Source organism: Malania oleifera, chromosome 11, assembly GCF_029873635.1.
Source record: "Malania oleifera isolate guangnan ecotype guangnan chromosome 11, ASM2987363v1, whole genome shotgun sequence".
In the NCBI taxonomy this organism is placed as follows: Eukaryota; Viridiplantae; Streptophyta; class Magnoliopsida; order Santalales; family Ximeniaceae; genus Malania; species Malania oleifera.
The window spans coordinates 42,717,321-42,736,835 of NC_080427.1; the positions used below are offsets into that span (position 1 = coordinate 42,717,321).

At 36.9% G+C, this 19,515-nt stretch overlaps 2 protein-coding genes across 2 annotated transcripts; one reads left to right on the forward strand and one right to left on the reverse strand.

Moving 5' to 3' along the window:
* Window positions 1-10,623: 10,623 nt before the first annotated feature.
* On the forward strand, window positions 10,624-15,743 carry LOC131167867 (uncharacterized). The gene is made up of 4 exons (XM_058126881.1): window positions 10,624-11,002; window positions 14,314-14,382; window positions 14,959-15,239; window positions 15,327-15,743. The coding sequence occupies exons 1-4, from the start codon at window positions 10,775-10,777 to the stop codon at window positions 15,574-15,576; spliced, it is 828 nt and encodes a 275-aa protein (XP_057982864.1). The 5' UTR covers window positions 10,624-10,774; the 3' UTR covers window positions 15,577-15,743.
* A 347-nt stretch (window positions 15,744-16,090) lies between these two features.
* Window positions 16,091-16,840, reverse strand: LOC131167868 (uncharacterized). The gene is made up of 2 exons (XM_058126882.1): window positions 16,555-16,840; window positions 16,091-16,460 (listed from the first exon to the last, which is right to left on the reverse strand). Exons 1-2 carry the CDS (start codon window positions 16,693-16,695, stop codon window positions 16,356-16,358), a joined length of 246 nt encoding a protein of 81 aa, XP_057982865.1. The 5' UTR covers window positions 16,696-16,840; the 3' UTR covers window positions 16,091-16,355.
* Between the last annotated feature and the right edge of the window lie 2,675 nt (window positions 16,841-19,515).

Below are 19,515 nucleotides of genomic sequence, written 5' to 3' on the forward strand. Positions count from 1 at the left end.
TTCGTCGACGAAGGCTTAAGAGAATTTGTCGACGAACACAGGGTTTCGTCGACGAGAAAATACTGAGAGAGGTTTAGAGGCAGCCTGAATTTCGTCGACGAACACAGGGCCTCGTCGACGAAATTTGTTAAGGACTCGTCGACGAAGGTTGGGCTCGTCAAAGAAATCTTGTTTTATAAGGGGGAAAAATATCATTTTTGACGAAACCTCTCTCTATCTCTACGGTTCTTTCTCCCTTCTCTCTACGTTTTCGGCCACACCAGTTATTAGATCGACGATCTGAAGCTACCACGACGATCCTGGTGAAGTTCTCTCCAAATCTGCTGGAGCGGATCGTGGGAGAAAGCTAGTTGGAAATCATCCCAAAGTTGAGGTAAGACTTTTTAAGCCATATTTGGTCTTGCGCTAGTTAGAAGAAGTGTCATACGCATGAAAATACTGAAATTTAATACTGGGGGTTTTCAGTTTCGGAGTATTGGTCAGGAAACCCCTCAGGTGTTAAACTTAAATGTTTTTAGGTGAAAACTTTCTACCTAATATTTAAGGTTTTAGCAATTGAGGAAAATATTGTATGCTTCGAAATACTGAACTTTAATTCTGGGATTTTTCATTTTTAGGGTGTTGAGTTAGGAACCCTGCAGGTGCGAGGCAATTTTATTAGGGGCTTTTCAGGAATCAGGTAAGGGGATAAATTAAGTTAGTTCTTTTTGTAATATGAATGTATATATTTATGACACTCGTTTTCAGGAAAAATACATATGTTATGTATAAGTTTTATACTTGAGAAAACCCTGTTGAAAATAATGATATGTTTTATATGTGGAAAACTGGTTTAGTGTGGCATGAGTAGTAATGATTGTGACATACTGTTGTTCTGGGAATGTGGTGATATGGTTATTATGATGGGAAAACCGACTTATGGGCCGAGATTTTTATGATGAGATTTTGTGTGATTTGCCGGCGTACGGGCCGTGCCATGTGATGTGAGTTGTCGGCGTACGGGCCGTGTTATGTGATGAGATTTGCTGGCGTAAGGCCCGTGCGATGTGATGTGATTTGCCAGCATACGGCCTGTGCTATGTGTAGCTGGTGTACGGGCCGAGCTACGATATAATGTGTAATACCGGTGTACGGGCCGATGATTTTCATGATACACTTATATATGTAAAATGATATGATTAATGTGAAAATGAAAGATATGATATATCTCTATATCACAATTTCAGTATATGTATATGTTATCAGAACTTGGTTGGCTTGGTTTAGGCTAGCACTTGCACGGTACCGTTGCTATGTGTCCATGGTCCTCGTGATCATGATATCTGTGTTAACGCCGCTGTATGGAGTGGTGTGAGATTGGATGGTCGATGTGGTTATGTTTGAGGAGTGTGCTGTTATTGCCCTTGGTGTACGGACCAGTTTGGGTAGACCAATCGGACCTACAGACTAGACTATCGACTTGACAGTGGTTGGCCAACCATTGTCAGGTCCTGCCTTCGGGTCACACAACCCAGTCATGTGGGGGTAATACATGACAACAACCAAATAACCTACCAGGATGTTTTTATGTTATTATTATTATGATATAAGATGAGTTATGTTATGAAATGCAGTATGTTCTGCCATGATTTTGATATACGTATGTTTTCCCAGATTTGTTAAACAGTATTGGATATGATATGTATAATATATGTAGAACACGGATTACTCATGTTGCCACATACTAGTATTAGTTTATTTCCCTTACTGAGAGGTGTCTCACCCCTAAATTTCATACATTTTTCAGGAGCCCCTGATAAGAGAGTGGAAAAGGCCCCGCTGAACTAGGTCAGTTGTTTGCCCTCTTTTGAGGGGTAAGTTTTGGTAGGGATAGTATGGTTTTGTAGGAATTGTCCCTAGATTTCATTTTTGAGATGTATATATGGGAGTACAGTGACTGTAGTAACTCTGGTACATTGTGATGTATGTTATGATGAAATGAATATGATTGTATATTTTCTGCTGCGTAGGCTTCTACTGTATGTTGTGTTTTATCCTTGGTACCCATGGGTCCAGGTGAATGGTGACCTGCTGAGTTGGATGTGGAATTTGTGTTATTGAAAAAAAAAAATATAATGTGTAAAATGAGTAGGTTGTGACACGTCATATCTCATTTCACAAATTTCACCACATTTCCAATATTTCCATCAAATAGTCAAAATCACATTTTCACGATAATATTACAAAAATACTCAGATTCAATTATGCAGTAAAATATAATTAAATCTCATGCCACACGATTTATTCAATAATTATAATTTCACCAATTGTCTGTAGAATTTTCAAAATATATAATTAGTAAATTTAATTATTACGTAGGTGTGATCAATTCCCCATTTTTAAATTTAATCCCCAATATATATTAAAACCCGAATATGATCAAAACCCTACAATTTAATTTAACCTCAAAATATTCTCAAAAAAATTTGATTTGATCAAATCCATGGAGTTTAACTTAATTAGAATATATTCCCAAAAATCCTGATTTGATCAAAATCCTGCAATTTAATTTAATTAAAATTTATTCCCCAAAAAATACGTATAATAATTCAAAATTATCATTTCCATAAGTTTAAATACTCAAAAAGCCATGTATATTATTCTTGAAATCAAATACTACAATTTAATGGGAAATATTTTTAAAATAAATTGACATAATCTATTCCCCTTACCTTATCCCAAGAGTGGTGCCTATGACGCTCTAACAACGAAATCACCCTGGTTAAAACATTGGTGACTAGAAATTGAACTTAGGGATATTTTCTATTCTTCAATCGACACATGTATCACTGAGAAATTGAGGAGAGAGGAAGTGAGTTGAGGGGAGAGAGAGAGACAGAGAGAGAGAGCTGCGCTGTGGGGTTCTTTGTTTGAAATGTTATTCAATCTAGATTGTTTTATATATATATATATATATATATATATATATATAATATTATATTATTATATAATATTATTTAATTAATAATTATTTATTTATTATTATTATTTTAGAATCATTATATTCTCCCCTCCTTATAAAAATTTCGTTCTCGAAATTTGCTAACTCACACTTATCACAACCTCTTCTGGAAATTACTGAATTATTTACCCGACTCTAAGAAGGGTCAGCGGCCACTCACATAGCGGTCATGTCCCAATTTTATTAATAACCCTCACTTATGGTAGAGGAATACCGTGGTTACATAAATGGCTCTGGAAGATTACAAATAGCCCAACCAAAATTCTCCCAAAACCACTCAACATAAAAACCATTACATTTAGATTTACAATTAATTACACTGAACTAGTTACCCTTCACAAAACCTATCTATATACAAATGAATACTTACCTAAACAGTTACACTAAACTGCTTAGTGTTGGGGCCTCATCAATTAATTGTGAATACTTCTAGCGTATTTCCTCTTCTAATTCCCATGAGACTTCCTTAATTGCATGATTCCTCCAAAGTACCTTTACCAACGACATTTTCTTAGTACGTAATTCTTGCTCCTTTCGATCTAGGATCTGAACTGACACTTCATCATAGGATAAAGTACCTCCAAGCTCTAGTGCCTCATAACTTATTACATGTGATGGATCTGGGACATACTTCTTCAACATAGACATAAGAAATACATCGTGTGTAACAACCCGAATTTTTAAATGAAATTTAAATAATAAAGAAAGGAAAATTTGAAAAAGGGAAAAGAAGGGAAGCTGCCAAGCTTCGTCAACGAACACAGGGTTTCGTCGACGAGAAAATACTGAGAGGGGTCCTGAGGCAGCCTGAATTTCGTTGACGAATACAGGGCCTCATCGACAAAATTTGTGAAGGACTTGTCGACGAAGGTCGAGCTCGTCGACGAATCTCGCTGCCGATAAATATGAAAAATCCGATTATTAATTCATTTTTCATGCTCCTCTCTCTCTCTCTCTCTCCTCTTCGGCTCTCTCACTCTCTCTCTTCGATTTTGGGCTAGTTTTATGCTGGATCGAAGATCTGAAGCTACCACGACGCTCCTGGCGAAGTTCCCTGCAAGTTTGCTGGCGGATCGTCGGGAAAACGAAGTTGGAAATCATCCCAAAGTTGAGGTAAAGCTTTTTAAGTCAAATTAGACTTTGAGGTAGTTATAGAAATTGATGTACGCATAAAAATACTGATGATTAATACTAGGAGTTTTGAGTTTCAGGGTATTGAGTAGGAAATCCTACGGGGGGTCAGGCTAGGAAATTTGAGGGGCTTTTTCAGTAACCAGGTAAGGGAGTAAACTAAAGCAGTTCTTTTCCATGCAAAATATTATTGATTATGAGCAAATTTATTTTCGAAAAAGCATATGATATATTTGTTTATTATGAATGTAATGTACGATTTGGAAAATACTGCTATGATGCTTAAAGTGTATATATGTATGTATGAGATGTCAGGAAATCACGATTTTAAAAATATGAAGTATGACTTTTAATAGAGCATGCGTGGCATGAATATTATTTTACGTAAAATGAGATATGCTATGAATGCTTTTACCAGTAAAATACATTTTCAGGTATTTGGGGAAGATGGGTTATGTTATATTGAGTTGACGAATATATGATAAATGAGTTACTTTCAAATGTAAATTACCTAAAATGTATTTGGCGCGAGGCCATATTTATGTTATTGGCTCGAGGCCGTATTTATATGATTTTGGCACGAGGCCATGTATTTATGCTATCGGCACGAGGCCGTATTGATATTATTGGCGCGAGGCCATATTTACTATGATTTTGGCACGAGGCCCTACGTATGATTTTGGCGAGAGGTCGTATCTATGTTTTCGGTTCGAGGCCGTAATGATGTTATGTATGATCATGTATTATATGTTATTACCACCAGGATGTTAGTTTAGTTTAGACCAGGAGCTCAGTACCGTAGCTATGAGTTGATTTTGGCACGAGGCCTTATTAGTGCTACCGTCCCACGAGGGGATGGGAGATGGATAGTCGATGATGCTTTCAATAGAGTGTAGACGTCCACCTGGCAGTCCGTACCAAGGTGCGGTAGGCCCATCGTACTTACAAACATAGTTGATTCGGTAGTGGTTGGCCAGCCATTGTCGGGTCCCGCCTTCGGGCTGCACAACCCGTCATGGGGGGTAATACATGACATTAGCTAGCTATTTATCCTGGGTTGATTTTCAGTATTACAAGTTATTACAGATGTTTATGTATGTATGTTATGATTTATTAATGAATATGAAAATACATGATTATCTAGTATGATATTATGATTATTTCTAGAGTTATGAAATGTACTGTATACGTATAAGTACTTTTTAAATATTCATGTTGCCACATAGCTGTATTTAGTTTACTTTGCCTTATTGAGAAGTGTCTCACCCCTATCATTATTAAATTTTTTAGGAGCCCCTGAGAGATCGGCGGGTCAGGGCCGCCACTGAGTCAGTAAGATTACCCGTGAGAAGGGTAAGATTTTGTACTAGGGTTAAAGTTCTTTTCGTGTGACCTTAGAGATATTTTGATGTATATAGATATGTACAGAAGTACAGTATTATAATGTTATAAAAGCTCTGGTATCATGTTTTATGGATGGATGTGTGGATTTTTATGTTTACTGCTGCGTAGGTTTTTCGCTGTGTATGATAGGTGTCCCCGCTACCTACGGGTTCAGGTTGATCATTTGATGTATTTTGTTATATTTTATCGAGGAACGTTACATCGTGCATCCTGGATAATGTTGGGGGTAACGCTAACCTGTAAGCAACTTGACCAATTCTTCCTAGTATCTCGAATGATCCAATATACCTAGGGTTTAGCTCACCATTTTTCCCAAATCTCATAACTCCCTTCATCGGAGCAATCCTCAAGAAAATCCTAACCCCCACAGCAAACTCTAATTTCCGTCAATGAGTATCAGCATAACTCTTTTGCTAACTCCGTGCTGTCCTGATTTTGTCCCATATCAGTTTGATTTTCTCAAATGTTTGTTGAATCAATTCTGGCCCCAAAATCTGTCATTCTCCAACCTCATCCCAATATAGCGGAGATCGGCACCTTCAACCATACAATGCTTTATATGGTGCCATCTTGATACTAGCCTGATAATTGTTATTATAGGCGAATTCCACTAGTGGAAAAAATCGGATCTAGCTACATCCGAAATACAGCACACAAGCCCTCAGCATATCTTCTAAGATTTGAATTGTTCGCTCCGACTATCTATCAGTTTGTGGGTGAAATATAGTAGTGAAAGTAAGTTGAGATCTCAAAACTTCTTGCAAACTCTTATAGAACCGAGATGTGAACCGTGGATCTCGATCTAAAACAATTGACATAGGCACGCCATGGAGTCCAACTGTCTCCTATACATAAAGTTTTACTAGCCTATTCATGGAGTAACTGACTCTGATCGAAACAAAATGCGTAGTCTTTGTCAGCCGATCCACAATTACCCAAATGGCGTTATGTCCATGCAACACTGACGGTAACCCCGTGACAAAGTCTATGGAGATGTGTTGTAAGAACCCGAACTAGGATATATGGATTTAATATTCGAAAAGGGGTAAAGTGGTCATTTGGGTAAGCTTAGTCGACGAAGCCAGAGTTCGTCGACGAAGTCCCTTCTATTCTCGGTGACGAAATTTAGTGTCTCGTCGACAAGGAGATCCCGAGGGATTTTGGAAAAATCTGGAACCTCGGCTCATCGATGAGGCCACTGTCTCGTCGACAAAGGTAATGGCGGACTCGTCGATAAGGATGCTAATTTGTTGATGAATCCACCCGAGTCAAAGGACTATAAATATCCAAAAGGGTTGCTTCCAAGCTAAGTTAGCTTAATATCTTCACTCACCCTCTCTCTAAAACTTGAAGCTCTCTCTCTCTCTCTCTCTCTCTCTCTCTCTCTCTCTCTCTCTCTCTCTCTCTCTCTCTCGATTTCTTCGTCGTTCGTTGCGGATTCATAAATATGACGTTACTGCAAGGATCAGGGAAAGATTCTCTACGTTTCTAGCGGATCAGAATCTCGTTTCAAGCAATTTTGTGTTTCGGGAAATAATTGAGGTAAGGCTTAATTTTCCTTTCTGATTCGAAATATGTGTAGTAGTATGAATTGTAAGCATGTATTATACTGTGGTTTATTGGTTTTGGAGTCTCGGTTCATAGTTTTGGGGACCGTAGAGTTCGTAGTTGAAATTCGGGTTAAGGTAAGGGGATTTAGTTTATATCAGTTTATTTTTGAAATCGGGATCGGTAAACTTGCAAACTACGATTGTATATATGTTTTGGTAACTTATTTGGGAAAATCTATCGGGTTAAATACAAGATTTTCGGGTTACAATTTTTGGGAAAATTTGGAGATTTCGAGTATCATCTCTATTTTGTTTATAAAACTGTTTGTTTTGTTTAAACTATATTATTGAGATGATTGTTATCCATATTTGTATAAATTGTATGCTTGAGTTGGAAAACAATATGACTTGTCGTAAACCAAATAAGTGTGGAATGTATGATTGTATGTAATTGTTTCAAGTATTTTTTAAAACAGCTATGTGGCGGCTAATTACTGTACGCTGATATGTATAGGAGTGTGAGCTTCAAAATGATTCCAGGTTTTTTGAAATCAGCTAGTGGCGGCTAATTACCGTACACTGCGCCATGTACCAGTGTAAAAACCGTGGGTGAGAGTGTCCGACTCTATATCCGAGGGTGTAAATATCACTACGTATCCCGGCTGGTCACCGAGGGGTGTGAGCTACATTGTATTGGCAATGTAATCATTGTGAAGTTTCAAGTTTCATGGAGTAGTTGTGTATTGGCAATGTAATCGCTGTGAAGCTTCAGGTTCATGGAGTAGTTGCGTACTAGTGTGAGCTACATCGTATTGGCAATGTAATCACTGTGAAGCTTCGGGTTTCATAGTGTAGTTACGTATTAGTGTGACAACACTTACCATATGTTTTGGGTATCGTATGTACTGGAGTGAATTTGTGAAAATACTGGAACTGTATGGAAATGTTTTCGAACTGTATCGTATTGTATAGTGTTATGTTTTGCGTAAAATAACACTAGTATGCCACACACTGATATAACCTGTTTTCTTCCTTACTGAGAGGTATCTCACCCCGAATGTACGTAGAATGTTTTTAGGTCCATCAGGCCGAAATTAGCATCATAGCAATCGGAAGCGGGGATGTCATTAGCTTCTGTTAGTACCTGATTAGGTACGATATTTTGTAACCGGGTTGTCAAGATGGTTTTTGTAGACACCTGGAGTATGTACGGTATTTATGGGATTGTATACCTTAGTATTGTATGAGTTCGTGTATCCTAGCTTTATACAGACTCTGGTATGGTATGTTATATAGATAGATGAAGCATTTTTCGTTGCGTAACTGATGAGTATGAATGTATATGTGTATGTGTATAGGGCATCCGTGTACGCCACAGGGTCGAACCCTCTTATTGTATTGTATCATGTATATTTGAATTGATATAGAGACAAGTTAGATTACTATATTCACACCTGGGACCCATCTGCGGGTTCGGGGCGAGACATGTGCTCCCACTTCCACTTAGGAATGTAAAGTGGTTGCAATGGTCCCACTGGTCTCTGATGTTCCGCTTTCACTCGCTGGCGTATCAAACACTGTTCCACATATCAGGTAATCTCCCTCTTCATATTGCTCCACTAGAAGGATTCTTGCAGATCTCTATACATCTTTATACTCTCTGGATGTACGGTATAAAGAGAGCGATAAGCCTCCTCCAGAATCACCCTTTTTATCTCTACATTGTTAGGTACACATAGTCTGGTGTGAAATATGAGAACCCCATCATCTGAGATATTGAAATCTGTTTGTTGCCCACTCCATACTTTCTCCACAATTTTCACTAATTCTACATCTTTCATCTGAATAGCTTTAATCATTTCCTGCAAGGTCGGCTGGATTACCAGACTTGCGATAAATGCCGAGTGATTCCCTTCCACCATTTCCATGTCAAACATCTCCAAGTCCATCCTGATATGATGTTGGGCCAATACTGTAGAAAACTGACGCATTCATTGACTTCCGACTCAAAGCATCAGCTACCACATTAGCTTTCCTTGGGTGATAACTGATGGCGCAGTCATAGTCTTTTATGAGTTAAAGTCATCTTTTTTGTCTCATATTCAACTCCTTTTGTATAAAAATATACTTAAGGCTTTTTATGATCTATGAAAATTTCACACCTTTCACCATATAGGTAGTGCCTCCAGATTTTTAATGCAAAGACCACTGCTGCAAACTCCAAGTCGTGCATAGGATAATTCTTCTCATACTTCTTGAGCTGCTGAGAAGCATATGCAATAACCTTTACCTGTTGCATTAGTACGCACCCAAATCCTTTTTGAGACGCATCACTATAGATTACAAAACCTCCTTATCCTGAAGGGATTGTCAGTACCGGTGCAATAATAAGTCGTTGCTTTAGCTCCTGAAAACTCTGCTCACACTCATCTGTCCACTAATACCTCATATTCTTCCCGGTCAACTTTGTTAGAGGACCTGATAACTTGGAGAAATCTTCCACGAATCGGCGGTAGTAACCTACCAATCCCAAGAAACTCTTGACCTCATGAACATTTTTCGGTCTTGCCCAATCCACTACAACCTCTATCTTCCTCGGATTCGCAAAAATACCATCCCTGGATATCACGTGCCCCACGAATGCCACTTGTTCTAACCAAAACTCACATTTCTTGAATTTGACATACAACCTCCTTTCCCTCAACACCTAAAGCACTATCCTCAGATGATCCTCGTGTTCTTCGGGACTTTTTGAATACACCAATATGTCGTCAATAAATAACACTACAAACTGATTTAGGTACTGATGGAAGACCCTATTCATCAAGTCCATGAATATAGCCGGAACATTGGTCAGTCTAAATGACATAACCAAAAATTCATAATTGCCATACCTGGTTCAGAAAGTATTTTTCGGTACATCCTCTGATTTAACTTTCACCTGATGATACCCAAACTAGAGATCGATTTTCAAGAAAACCTGCATTCCCTGGAACTGGTCAAATAAATCAACTCGGAAGCTATCCCAAGTATAGGAGTTCAGTCGTGTAATAAATAACCCAAGGGTTAGATCGTCTCCTCAAAGAATGTAGTTTAATTCCAAATTTTGTGCAAATCCAAAAGAAATTAAGAAAAGAAAAGTTTACTTAACACAGTTCAGATTCGAGTTATTGGATTTTTGAGATTTCTGTGACGAAACAAAATATGAACTACGAATAAGACATGCATAAAATCAACAATCAAGAAACGAAAATGGTCAAACACAATTAATATTTTAACTAAATATTGACTCAAGGATTAACTTAACCTAATCAATAATGGACAAAAATGAACCCAAATCCAACAATAAATTCGAAAAAAAATAACTTAATGTCCCTTCAACTATTCAACTTTGGAAGAAAGAGTTAGAACAAGAAGAACAAATCAGCCGTAATAATGAAAATACTCCGAATCAAAATTTATCCAATAAAACTAATAATGTGTATATAGTCTCATTTTGTACTACAAAAAATGTAAAATAAGGTACAACTCAAGTTTTGGCAACGAAGTTTCTCATGTTTACCGGCGAATAAATTCGCCACTAAATCTAAAACACAATTTCTGCGGGCCGCTCCATTTACCCGGCACCTCTTCCTCTTTCTTGCGAGGGGGAAGCCGGGATGAAACACTTGACGATTGCCTGTACAAAATGCAGGTGGTGCACCTCCTAGAGGGGCGCAGCTCTGTCGAGGGCGGCGGCAGGATCTGGTCACCCCACTGGCGTCGCGGCCGCCGCAGCTACCATCGCCGGAGGTGCGTCCCTGCAGTGGTGGTTGCGTCAGCCGCCCTCAACCAGAACCACTACGCTGTCCTCGGCCTCTCCCCCACAGCTTCTCGCGCCGATATTAAAAGGGCTTATCGTCTTCTCGCTCGCAAGGTGCGTACGTAGGCCTTCCATTCTTTTTGTTGTTAACTTTTTTTTTCTTCGTCGTAATTGTAATGTCTGTGGCTTCGTATTATGGTACAAGGAGAGAGATGCCGCGTTATTGTTGAAATTAAGAAGTTTCCGGTGATGATGGAGGAGACGTGCTCATCATTTGGGGAAAAAATAGTAGGAAAAGAAAAACAAATAAGAGGTTGTACAGCCCCAACCTTGTTTTGTAATTCCAAGTTTCTGTTTTTATTTTGTGTGTTTTCTATGGGCAATCAGAAGGAGTATAGTGTCTCTAAATATCCCGTTTAAGTACTCTGTCTTAAAATTCATGGAATATTTTGAAGCAAACCAGTTATGATTAATCACTTAAGCTTCTATATAAATTGAATCTGGGTTTTTATTTTCTTTGCAATACATCATCAGCGTAAAGTGGGATTTCAGGTTACAGTAAGCATGTTATATGTTACATATGTTGTGAATTGGTGGCTAATTTTAATAACTTGTTCATTTTGAAGCTCACGGCTTGCTTCTCATTGTGTGCTTAGCCAACAATTCATTGCAGGGAAACGATTTACTACAGTATACTTGTCAGCAAACAAATACTGGACAAGGGCAAATACAAATGCCTAAACACTCTGTTAACACAAATAGAATTGACTGCAATTCTTAAAACCAATTTAAGCTCACACCCATCAACTTTATCAGAGGTAACAGAAACATAACGATCAAATATCCATCATGAACGTGCACAGAGAGAGAGAGAGAGAGAGAGAGAGAAAGAAAGAGGTGGTAGTCTTCTGACTCTTCTCTCCCATCCTTAAGTTAGAACTGTGTTTGAAAGTGCTTCCGTCTTTTTCTTTTTGGTCACATTTTATGTCATGCAAGTTATGTAAGTTTTGTTTTTCTAGAGTCTTATCTAGCTTATGCATAACGCATTATGTTATGTTCTTAAGTAGCAAGCAAAAGTCTGATGTTTTCTCGTCAGAACAGTGTAGTTGGTAGACATGAAACACTGCAAGGACCATCCAATTGCTGCTTTTTGCACTCTTATAGCCTCCAAAAAGAACCTAGGGGCTAGGGACATTTTTCTAAGTACTTGGCTGCATTGTTCTATAGTACTTATTTAGAAATTATTATTCATATGTTACGGATAGATGTATGCACTCATATGCACCTGCGCAAATATTGATGCACTAAGACCCTGTTTGCGGCAGCTTTGGAGTAAACGTGATTCAATAGTGTAAAATTACTTGTAAGATAACTTCTGGCAGTTTATTTATTAAGTCATATTTGTTCTAATTCCAATGCTGGATGTAGCTTCAACAACCTACTTTCCACTTAAAAGCAATTTTAGGTTCAAAATCTAATTTAAATACAAAGAATCTGACTTACCAAATTTTTTTGAAAGTTAGTAGATATACAGATGGTGTAACAATGTGGCTAAATGGCTATTAGTTTGAGCATATATCCCATTCTCAAGATTGGACTTTAACTCTTGGGATGGTAATGTTTGATATAGATATTGGAACACTGTTTTGTTGAATGTGCTGAAGCACGTGATCATCACACTTGTGGTACCAAGGTTTGGGAAATGATTTTATTCTTCTGTGCTGATAAGTGAGGAGTTGGAGTGAGGTGGTACTAATTTTGAATTGAAGAAGAGGATTTGATTTTTAACCTACGATTTTTCAGGACTGAGTTTAGGCATTTATGTTTCTAATAAGTGTAAAGTAGAAGTGAATCATGGCAAGGTAGCTTGCATGCAATGCCTAGGAGCTCAAATAATATTTCTCACAGAGTAGAATAAATGTACAGAGATGAGATATATGATGGGAAAAATGAATAAGCAATGGTAAATTATTTTTACGTTTTGGAAACATGGTATCTTTTCTTCATTTAATCTAGACATTGCTTCTTGGAAATTATATAAGAAAGCATTCCTTGCTTAATAGTGGCTAAGAATCCTTTGAAACTCTGTTTGAATCCAAAACATGTGGAATAATGCCTTCAGATATTATTCCAGAAAACTAGTGTTGCTCAAGAATGGCTCAAAAGCTTTCAAATGTTTGCTAATGACAACCATCATGGCTTCATGAAAATTAAGCCCCAAGAGGCTGTAGATGCTAGAAACTTTATGTGCATTTTTGAGATAGTAAGTTGATTGTTTGTTTAACAAAAGAAAGTTATTCAGTTGTTGAAGTGATTTTTGAAGTTTCAGTTTGGTTGCAGGGATTTTGTTATTCTTCTTCTTCCTCTTCTTCACATTCTTATCATTGGTTTAAGGAAACAATGTTGCTTTTCTTTTGATGAGGAAATCTCTTCTGGTATAAAACAAGAGTTGAGGCCAGTGACAAAGCCATTTTTCCTTGAACCTTGCATGTTGCATCTTGCAACATCAGTTTTTAACAGATTTTGTTATCTCTTGTGCCCATTTTGGGCAAAAGCTATCAAATGTGAGGTCTAGTTAAAATTTTGGACTACAAAATATGTTGTTATTTCTTTATCTTGGCTTGTTTTTCACCTATGTGCTCATTCTAATGTGGCCAATTGGTTTTAATTATTGTGGCACTTAAGTGAAGTAGTTGTACATTTTTGTTTATGATTGTTTCTGAACCTCATGTAGCTGGAGATCTTTGTGCTTGTTATAGCCCAAATATCCTAGTTTTTATGTGCATTGCACAACAAAGAACCTATTGCTTCAAGAGAAACGATGATATCTGCTGGATTGTCTGCAGCAATCAGAAGTAAATTTGGAGATCTTAAGAACCATCAATTTCTGGAATCTCCTCGCTAATCCAATCCACGATAATGTTCATTGGAAGGTTCTCTCTTTCATTTCACATAATTAAATTGGCCTGTGAGGTTAACAGGCTCCGAACTTGATCATATTTTTTGTTTGATGACCCAGAATTCCAACCTAGATGAGCCCTTCAAACCCTCCCAAGTGGCACCAAACTGGTGGAGGACGTGACTGGCCCCACAGTTCCCTCCTAATAAATCAAGAATTTGCCTTTGTGCAAAGTTAAATCCAAGACCTCCTATTACCAGAAAGTCTTGCAGCCCACCCATGCTTACTAGAGCCAACACTTGGGAGCCTTGATCTTTCAATTTTAACTACTCATAAGTTAATAGAAGCTAAATGATCCCTTCCATTCATTCTGTTTTCCTTTCCAGTAGCATTTTAGTCTTTGTGTTGCTTCTACTTGCTAATGTCAAATTAAGATTCATAGTGTGACCTGTCCATTGATTCTTTATGATGAGTACTAATAATTCTTTTTTTAATCATTTTTTGTATTTTGGTGTCATGGTTACAGTGTCATCCTGATGTTAGCAAGAATTCACAAGCCGATGAGCTGTTCAAGAGCATCCGTCTTGCATATGATGTAAGCAATCTTCAAATAATCTTCTTGCTTTTTGAGATGCTGATAATGCAAAAGGAATATTAAATATATATTCTAAAAGGGGTTGGAGTTTTGAACATCTTGCCAGTGAGTAATTTTTGTGGTGGCATGAGAATATGAAATTACTTGCCAATGAGCTTCCCATGGTGATTGCACATATGACCCTGGAAACTCTGAATGTCATAAATATATCTCATCCACAATTATATTTCACCTGCAAATTGTGGTCAAGATAGATGCAAGAAAATTGAGTAGTTTTTTAAGCATGCAGAATGTGGCTGAACTCTGGGATTTTCATCTTAGTCCACTGGCGATTGGGGTCTGGGCCAATTCTCATGAAATTAAGCAACCAACAATTTCCTGCCTCTCTCTGTGAAAGAGGACATTCCAGTTGCCTGGAAACTCTTCTTTGCTTTTGTTTGTTTATTTATTTGTGTCTATATTTGTTTTTTCAGTTGGAGTGTGTGTGTATGTATGTGGTGGGGGGGGGGGTAGGGGGGTTGATTAAAATAAGGAAACCCAACCTCAAATAATTTATACTTTCTTTGTTTTCAATAGGTACTTTCTAATGACACAACAAGGACTCAATATGATCGAGCACTGAGATACCAAGAAGATAGTGGCAGGTCATTGGAAGTGAAGTGGAAGTACGATGCTGAATTTGGAGCTGATATCAGGGTCTATAGACGGGCTGACCTGAAGCAGAAAATGTGGCATGAAAGATACTGGGAACAAGTAAATGACACTGAGGATAATTCTTATTTTCACAGAAAAACAGATGATATGTCGGAAGAAGAAACCCTGGATGAGGAGAGAGGACCATTCAGTGAAGTGCTTAGGTCTGCCTTCCTCTCTCTGTTTCTGATGCAGACCGTTGGATGCCGATTATCTCTTGCATTTAGTAGCCTGATGGCTTTGTTTGACAGGAAGCTGGATGCGGGATATAAGATGGATTATTTAATTGCTTGGGTATTGGGTGGGAGAGGTGGCATATTGCTCGCATTGTGCCTCTCCTTTGCGAGTTGGGCTTGTGGCAAAACCAGTAGTAGCACAGTTGCTTTAGTGGTGGTAGCTATGTGGGTTGTTTCAAATCTTGCAAGGTATGCTCCTCTTCCACAAGGTGCACTTCTCACTCTTCTGTACATGTCTATTAAGCTACAGGTTGATTTAAAGTAAGATTGTTCTTCATCATCTTCTTTGTCGTGTCCTTCCCCCTCTGTAATGTTTATATTTTCATTCTATAAGGATGGCTGCACAGATGTTAACTATATGATGCTAATTGCTTTATTTTAGAGGGATTATTAGAAATGTAAATGGAGATCATCCAATGTATTTTGGACCAAGGCTTTGAACTCTTCAAGTTACATGCTAGAACTTTGGCTAGGAAAAGTTTTTTATCACACGACACCACAAACATGTACACAAGGACACCCTGTGGGTCTTGATCTAATTATGAAGAAACCAATGCTGCCCTGTTATTATTACTAGGAAAAAAAACCATAGGACTTCTTTTCAGTTGAATGACACCAATTCCCCAAAACATTTTCCTATGTAAAGACTGGATTAATGTGTGTTCTAGCTTGCCCTCAGGATGTCATTTGGTGGCCTCCGTTCCATACTGAAGTAGAACTTGAAAAGAATATCCCAATTACTGTCGTTGGGGGAGCTATTTGTTTCACACCTTATCCCATGCATGAATAATTTCCTCTTTATTACTCATAAACAGAAACAAATTTCAGTTCCATTCACAATCTTTAGTCGTCCATACTTTACATTTTTGCGGAATAGCTTGAAACTCATAGTATTGTTTCCTTCTTTCTTAGCTTGGCATAGAAATCAAACACACCCATGTGTGCCCACTCGCAGCACAGAAAAGAGAGACCAAAAATACTTATGACATTGTTTAGGACTACAAAAAAAAAAAAGGAAAGTGTGTTCTGTTCAGCCATTAAATTCTAATGGTTCTTTAGGTTCTCATGCTTCTTCATTTCTCTCAAATTCCTCCATAGGTACCTCCCGCTGGCCATGTCAACAAACACCCATAGTCCATCTTGAATAGTCTGCAATCCGAATAGTTTTAGATTAGAGTCCAGACAAAGAAACAATTGACTCGAAAGAGAGATAGAGAGCATAAAACAGGTGTTATTAACTTACCTTCTTGAAACTGGAATCCTGTTGATCTTTTGAGGATATGTTTTCTGCGGCCATTGCCGAAGAAGAACAAACGGTCCTCCACACAACATACCCAGCCAGGATGGCAGAGAAAAACACCAATATGAACCTTAGAGGACACATTTCTTAGAAGCAATGATCCTTAAAGGCTCTGATCAGCTGCTTTTTCTTTGTAAGAACTAAGTAATGGGAGATTGAAGCAAAGGGAACTCTGAATTTTCCTGAGAAAGAGTTTTTGAGGGGGTTGCAGAGAGCACAGAGATCATATGAAGAAATGGGATTTGGTTTATTTAAAACTTTAAGGGGGTTTGAGGGTGAGGCAAGAAACGCGTATTTCCCCTTCTTTGGTGTTTTGGTGAGTACCAAGTCAAATGCTTACAAGGTCATTCAACTTCAACCGTTTGATTTTAGGGATATCCTCATGATCTGAAATTTTCATGATCAGCCAGCCTGGCTGCTTTGCCCAGAGTCAGAGTGTATCTAGTTTCTAGAATGCATATAGTGACATAAACCCAAGGCCGTGTTTGGTATTACACCAGTGCTTTAGAACATGTTTAGACGTTTAGTTGAGAAAAAATAAACAGCTTTATTTTTATTCTTTAAATAATTACAAAAATGTCACATTGTGATTGTTAATTTTTCAATCTGTGTGTGAAAATTTTCCAAATTTTTTTTTTAATTATTTTTAAAATTCTCCAAATAGAGGAGGAACATAATGTGAGGTGATCATTTAACAGTATTAGAGTCTAACTGCTCACTGTTATTATTATTATTATTATTTTTTTTTTTTTCTGAAGTTACGGTATAGGCTTAAAGGTAGTCTGATGGCATTTTTTTTTTTTAATTTTAATTTTAAAAGAGAAAAAAAAAGGGGGGGAGGGGGGGGGAACAATCACTACTATACCATCATAGTGTGAGAGTATGAGGAGGTTGCAATTTAGGGTTGTTTAAAATTATTTGAAAACTGATTTGATCTGAAATTTTGATTCGAAGCAGATTAAAATTTTGGTTAACTGATTTGTTTGGTTTGGTTTGGTTTCGGTTCTCAATTTTTTTTTTTTTTGGGGGTTATCAGTTTGATTTTGGTTTTTATGTTCATGAACCGATTGTCATCCAAATTGAATCGATTTATGTATATATATTATTATATAATAAATGAATTTTATATATACTATATGCTAAAGTTACAAAATAGTATGTACAAATAAATTTTTAGTGATTAATTTATGTAAGCAGGGTGTGAATGCACACACTAAATTAAAACGCAAGCGAAATATATTATTTTTCTTTAAAAAAATTATAATGGTTTTAAAATTGGTTCGGATTAAAGAACCGAACGGAACCATCCGTTAATCAAACCATCAGCCAACCAAATCATTAGTTAAGCTCAGATTGATTTAGATTCACAAAAACACTAAATTGAAATCTTCAATTTGGATTGATTCCACGCCTCAAAGTTGCAAGTAATGATGATTACTTTGTGTACTCAAATTTAAATTTAAGACGCAAAATGCGTACTTTCAAATAGAACGTAAATATATTTTTCTGAGTTAGATAAGGTTTATGATTTGTTTAGCAGCCAAGAAGAAGATAGAATGAAATGGAATGCAATTGGTCTTTAATTATTTTATACATTTGTCATGTAATTTTTTATTCTATTTCACTCAGTCCGTTCCATTAAAATATTTTGAACATTATGTTACAGCTGTAGATGTTACGCTTGCTAATTTTTAATTGTAGTTTTGCTTTCTGTCTTCATCATTTTTGTCGGCGTATAGGGTTTAGGGTGGGTAAGAAAAATTATTCAAAGCTCAAAATTCAACCAAATCAAATAAAAAAAAAGAAAAAAACTAATTAACCATTTGTTCAACTTGTTTTTTCAATCTTTTTTTTGTTATTAATTTCGTTTTGGTTAGACAATCTCAATATCTATGGTTACCCGAATAAACCCAATATCTTATAAATATTTTTAATATATATATTATATAAATACATATTTCGTATATATGCTTTTTTAATATATATTGGATAAATAGTTAATGTCATATTTGGTTTTGCGGTGGTGGGAATGAAATGAAATAAAAATTTGAATCAAGAACTTGAAAAAATAACTATAAATTCAATTCAATTCGATTTATTTATTTATTTATTATTCTTAAACAACAAACAAGATGGACGTATGGCAAATTAAAGAGAGGCATCCTCTCATATGTGCTAGAGCCAATTGGTCCCCTCTCACCGGTCATAGCTAGAAAGGTAGACAATAAACTAAAAGATTGAGGCCCAATCGAGCCAGCTCGAGTGGTAAGGGCGGACTTGTGACTTTGATGACTTGATCTCAAGGTTATAGATTTGATTTTTCACTTGTGGATTACTTGATGAATTATCAGGGGTGTGTCAATGGATAGATGACAACATTTCCATCCACATGGGTAGGAGTGTACAAAATTTATTGAAAAATCGAAAACCAAACTGAAATCAAACCGAAATAAGTTTCGGTTTTACAAAAGTCAATATTTAAATTTTCATAAAATTTTGTTCAAATTCACTGAATTTCAAATCTACAAATTTATATCTTTAAATATGAACAAAATAGTTTTTTCTTAAGTATTTTTTTTTTTTCAAATTCACACAATTATAATTTTAAAACTCGAACCAACCAAATGCTTATGTGCTTGCCATATCAAGAAAAATTAATCATCAATTACAAATGAAGAATTGATCAATTATTCATTAATTTGGAAAACAATTGAATAATTGATCAATTTCAAGATGGAATTTAGTGGAAATCAAGAAAATTATGGATGCCCAAATGGAAGGGGAATCTAGATTCTAGTGGCAATGGGAAGTGAGAATCTGAGAGGGATTTCCATGTCACAAGATTCTTCCCTACTCTACTTGTGTTTCTCCCCACCAATGTCTTGTCTTAGGGTTTTGCTTTCA

What these genes read in the sequence shown, in the direction of transcription:
- LOC131167867 (XM_058126881.1), top strand. Translation starts at nt 10,775, where the DNA reads ATGCAGGTGGTGCACCTCCTAGAGGGGCGCAGCTCTGTCGAGGGCGGC. An exon ending in GCATCCGTCTTGCATATGAT is followed by an intron (nt 14,383 to 14,958) that starts GTAAGCAATCTT and finishes TGTTTTCAATAG; the next exon opens with GTACTTTCTAATGACACAAC. An exon ending in CCATTCAGTGAAGTGCTTAG is followed by an intron (nt 15,240 to 15,326) that starts GTCTGCCTTCCT and finishes TTTGTTTGACAG; the next exon opens with GAAGCTGGATGCGGGATATA.
- LOC131167868 (XM_058126882.1), bottom strand. Translation starts at nt 16,695, where the DNA reads ATGTGTCCTCTAAGGTTCATATTGGTGTTTTTCTCTGCCATCCTGGCT. An exon ending in AGGATTCCAGTTTCAAGAAG is followed by an intron (nt 16,461 to 16,554) that starts GTAAGTTAATAA and finishes TTCGGATTGCAG; the next exon opens with ACTATTCAAGATGGACTATG.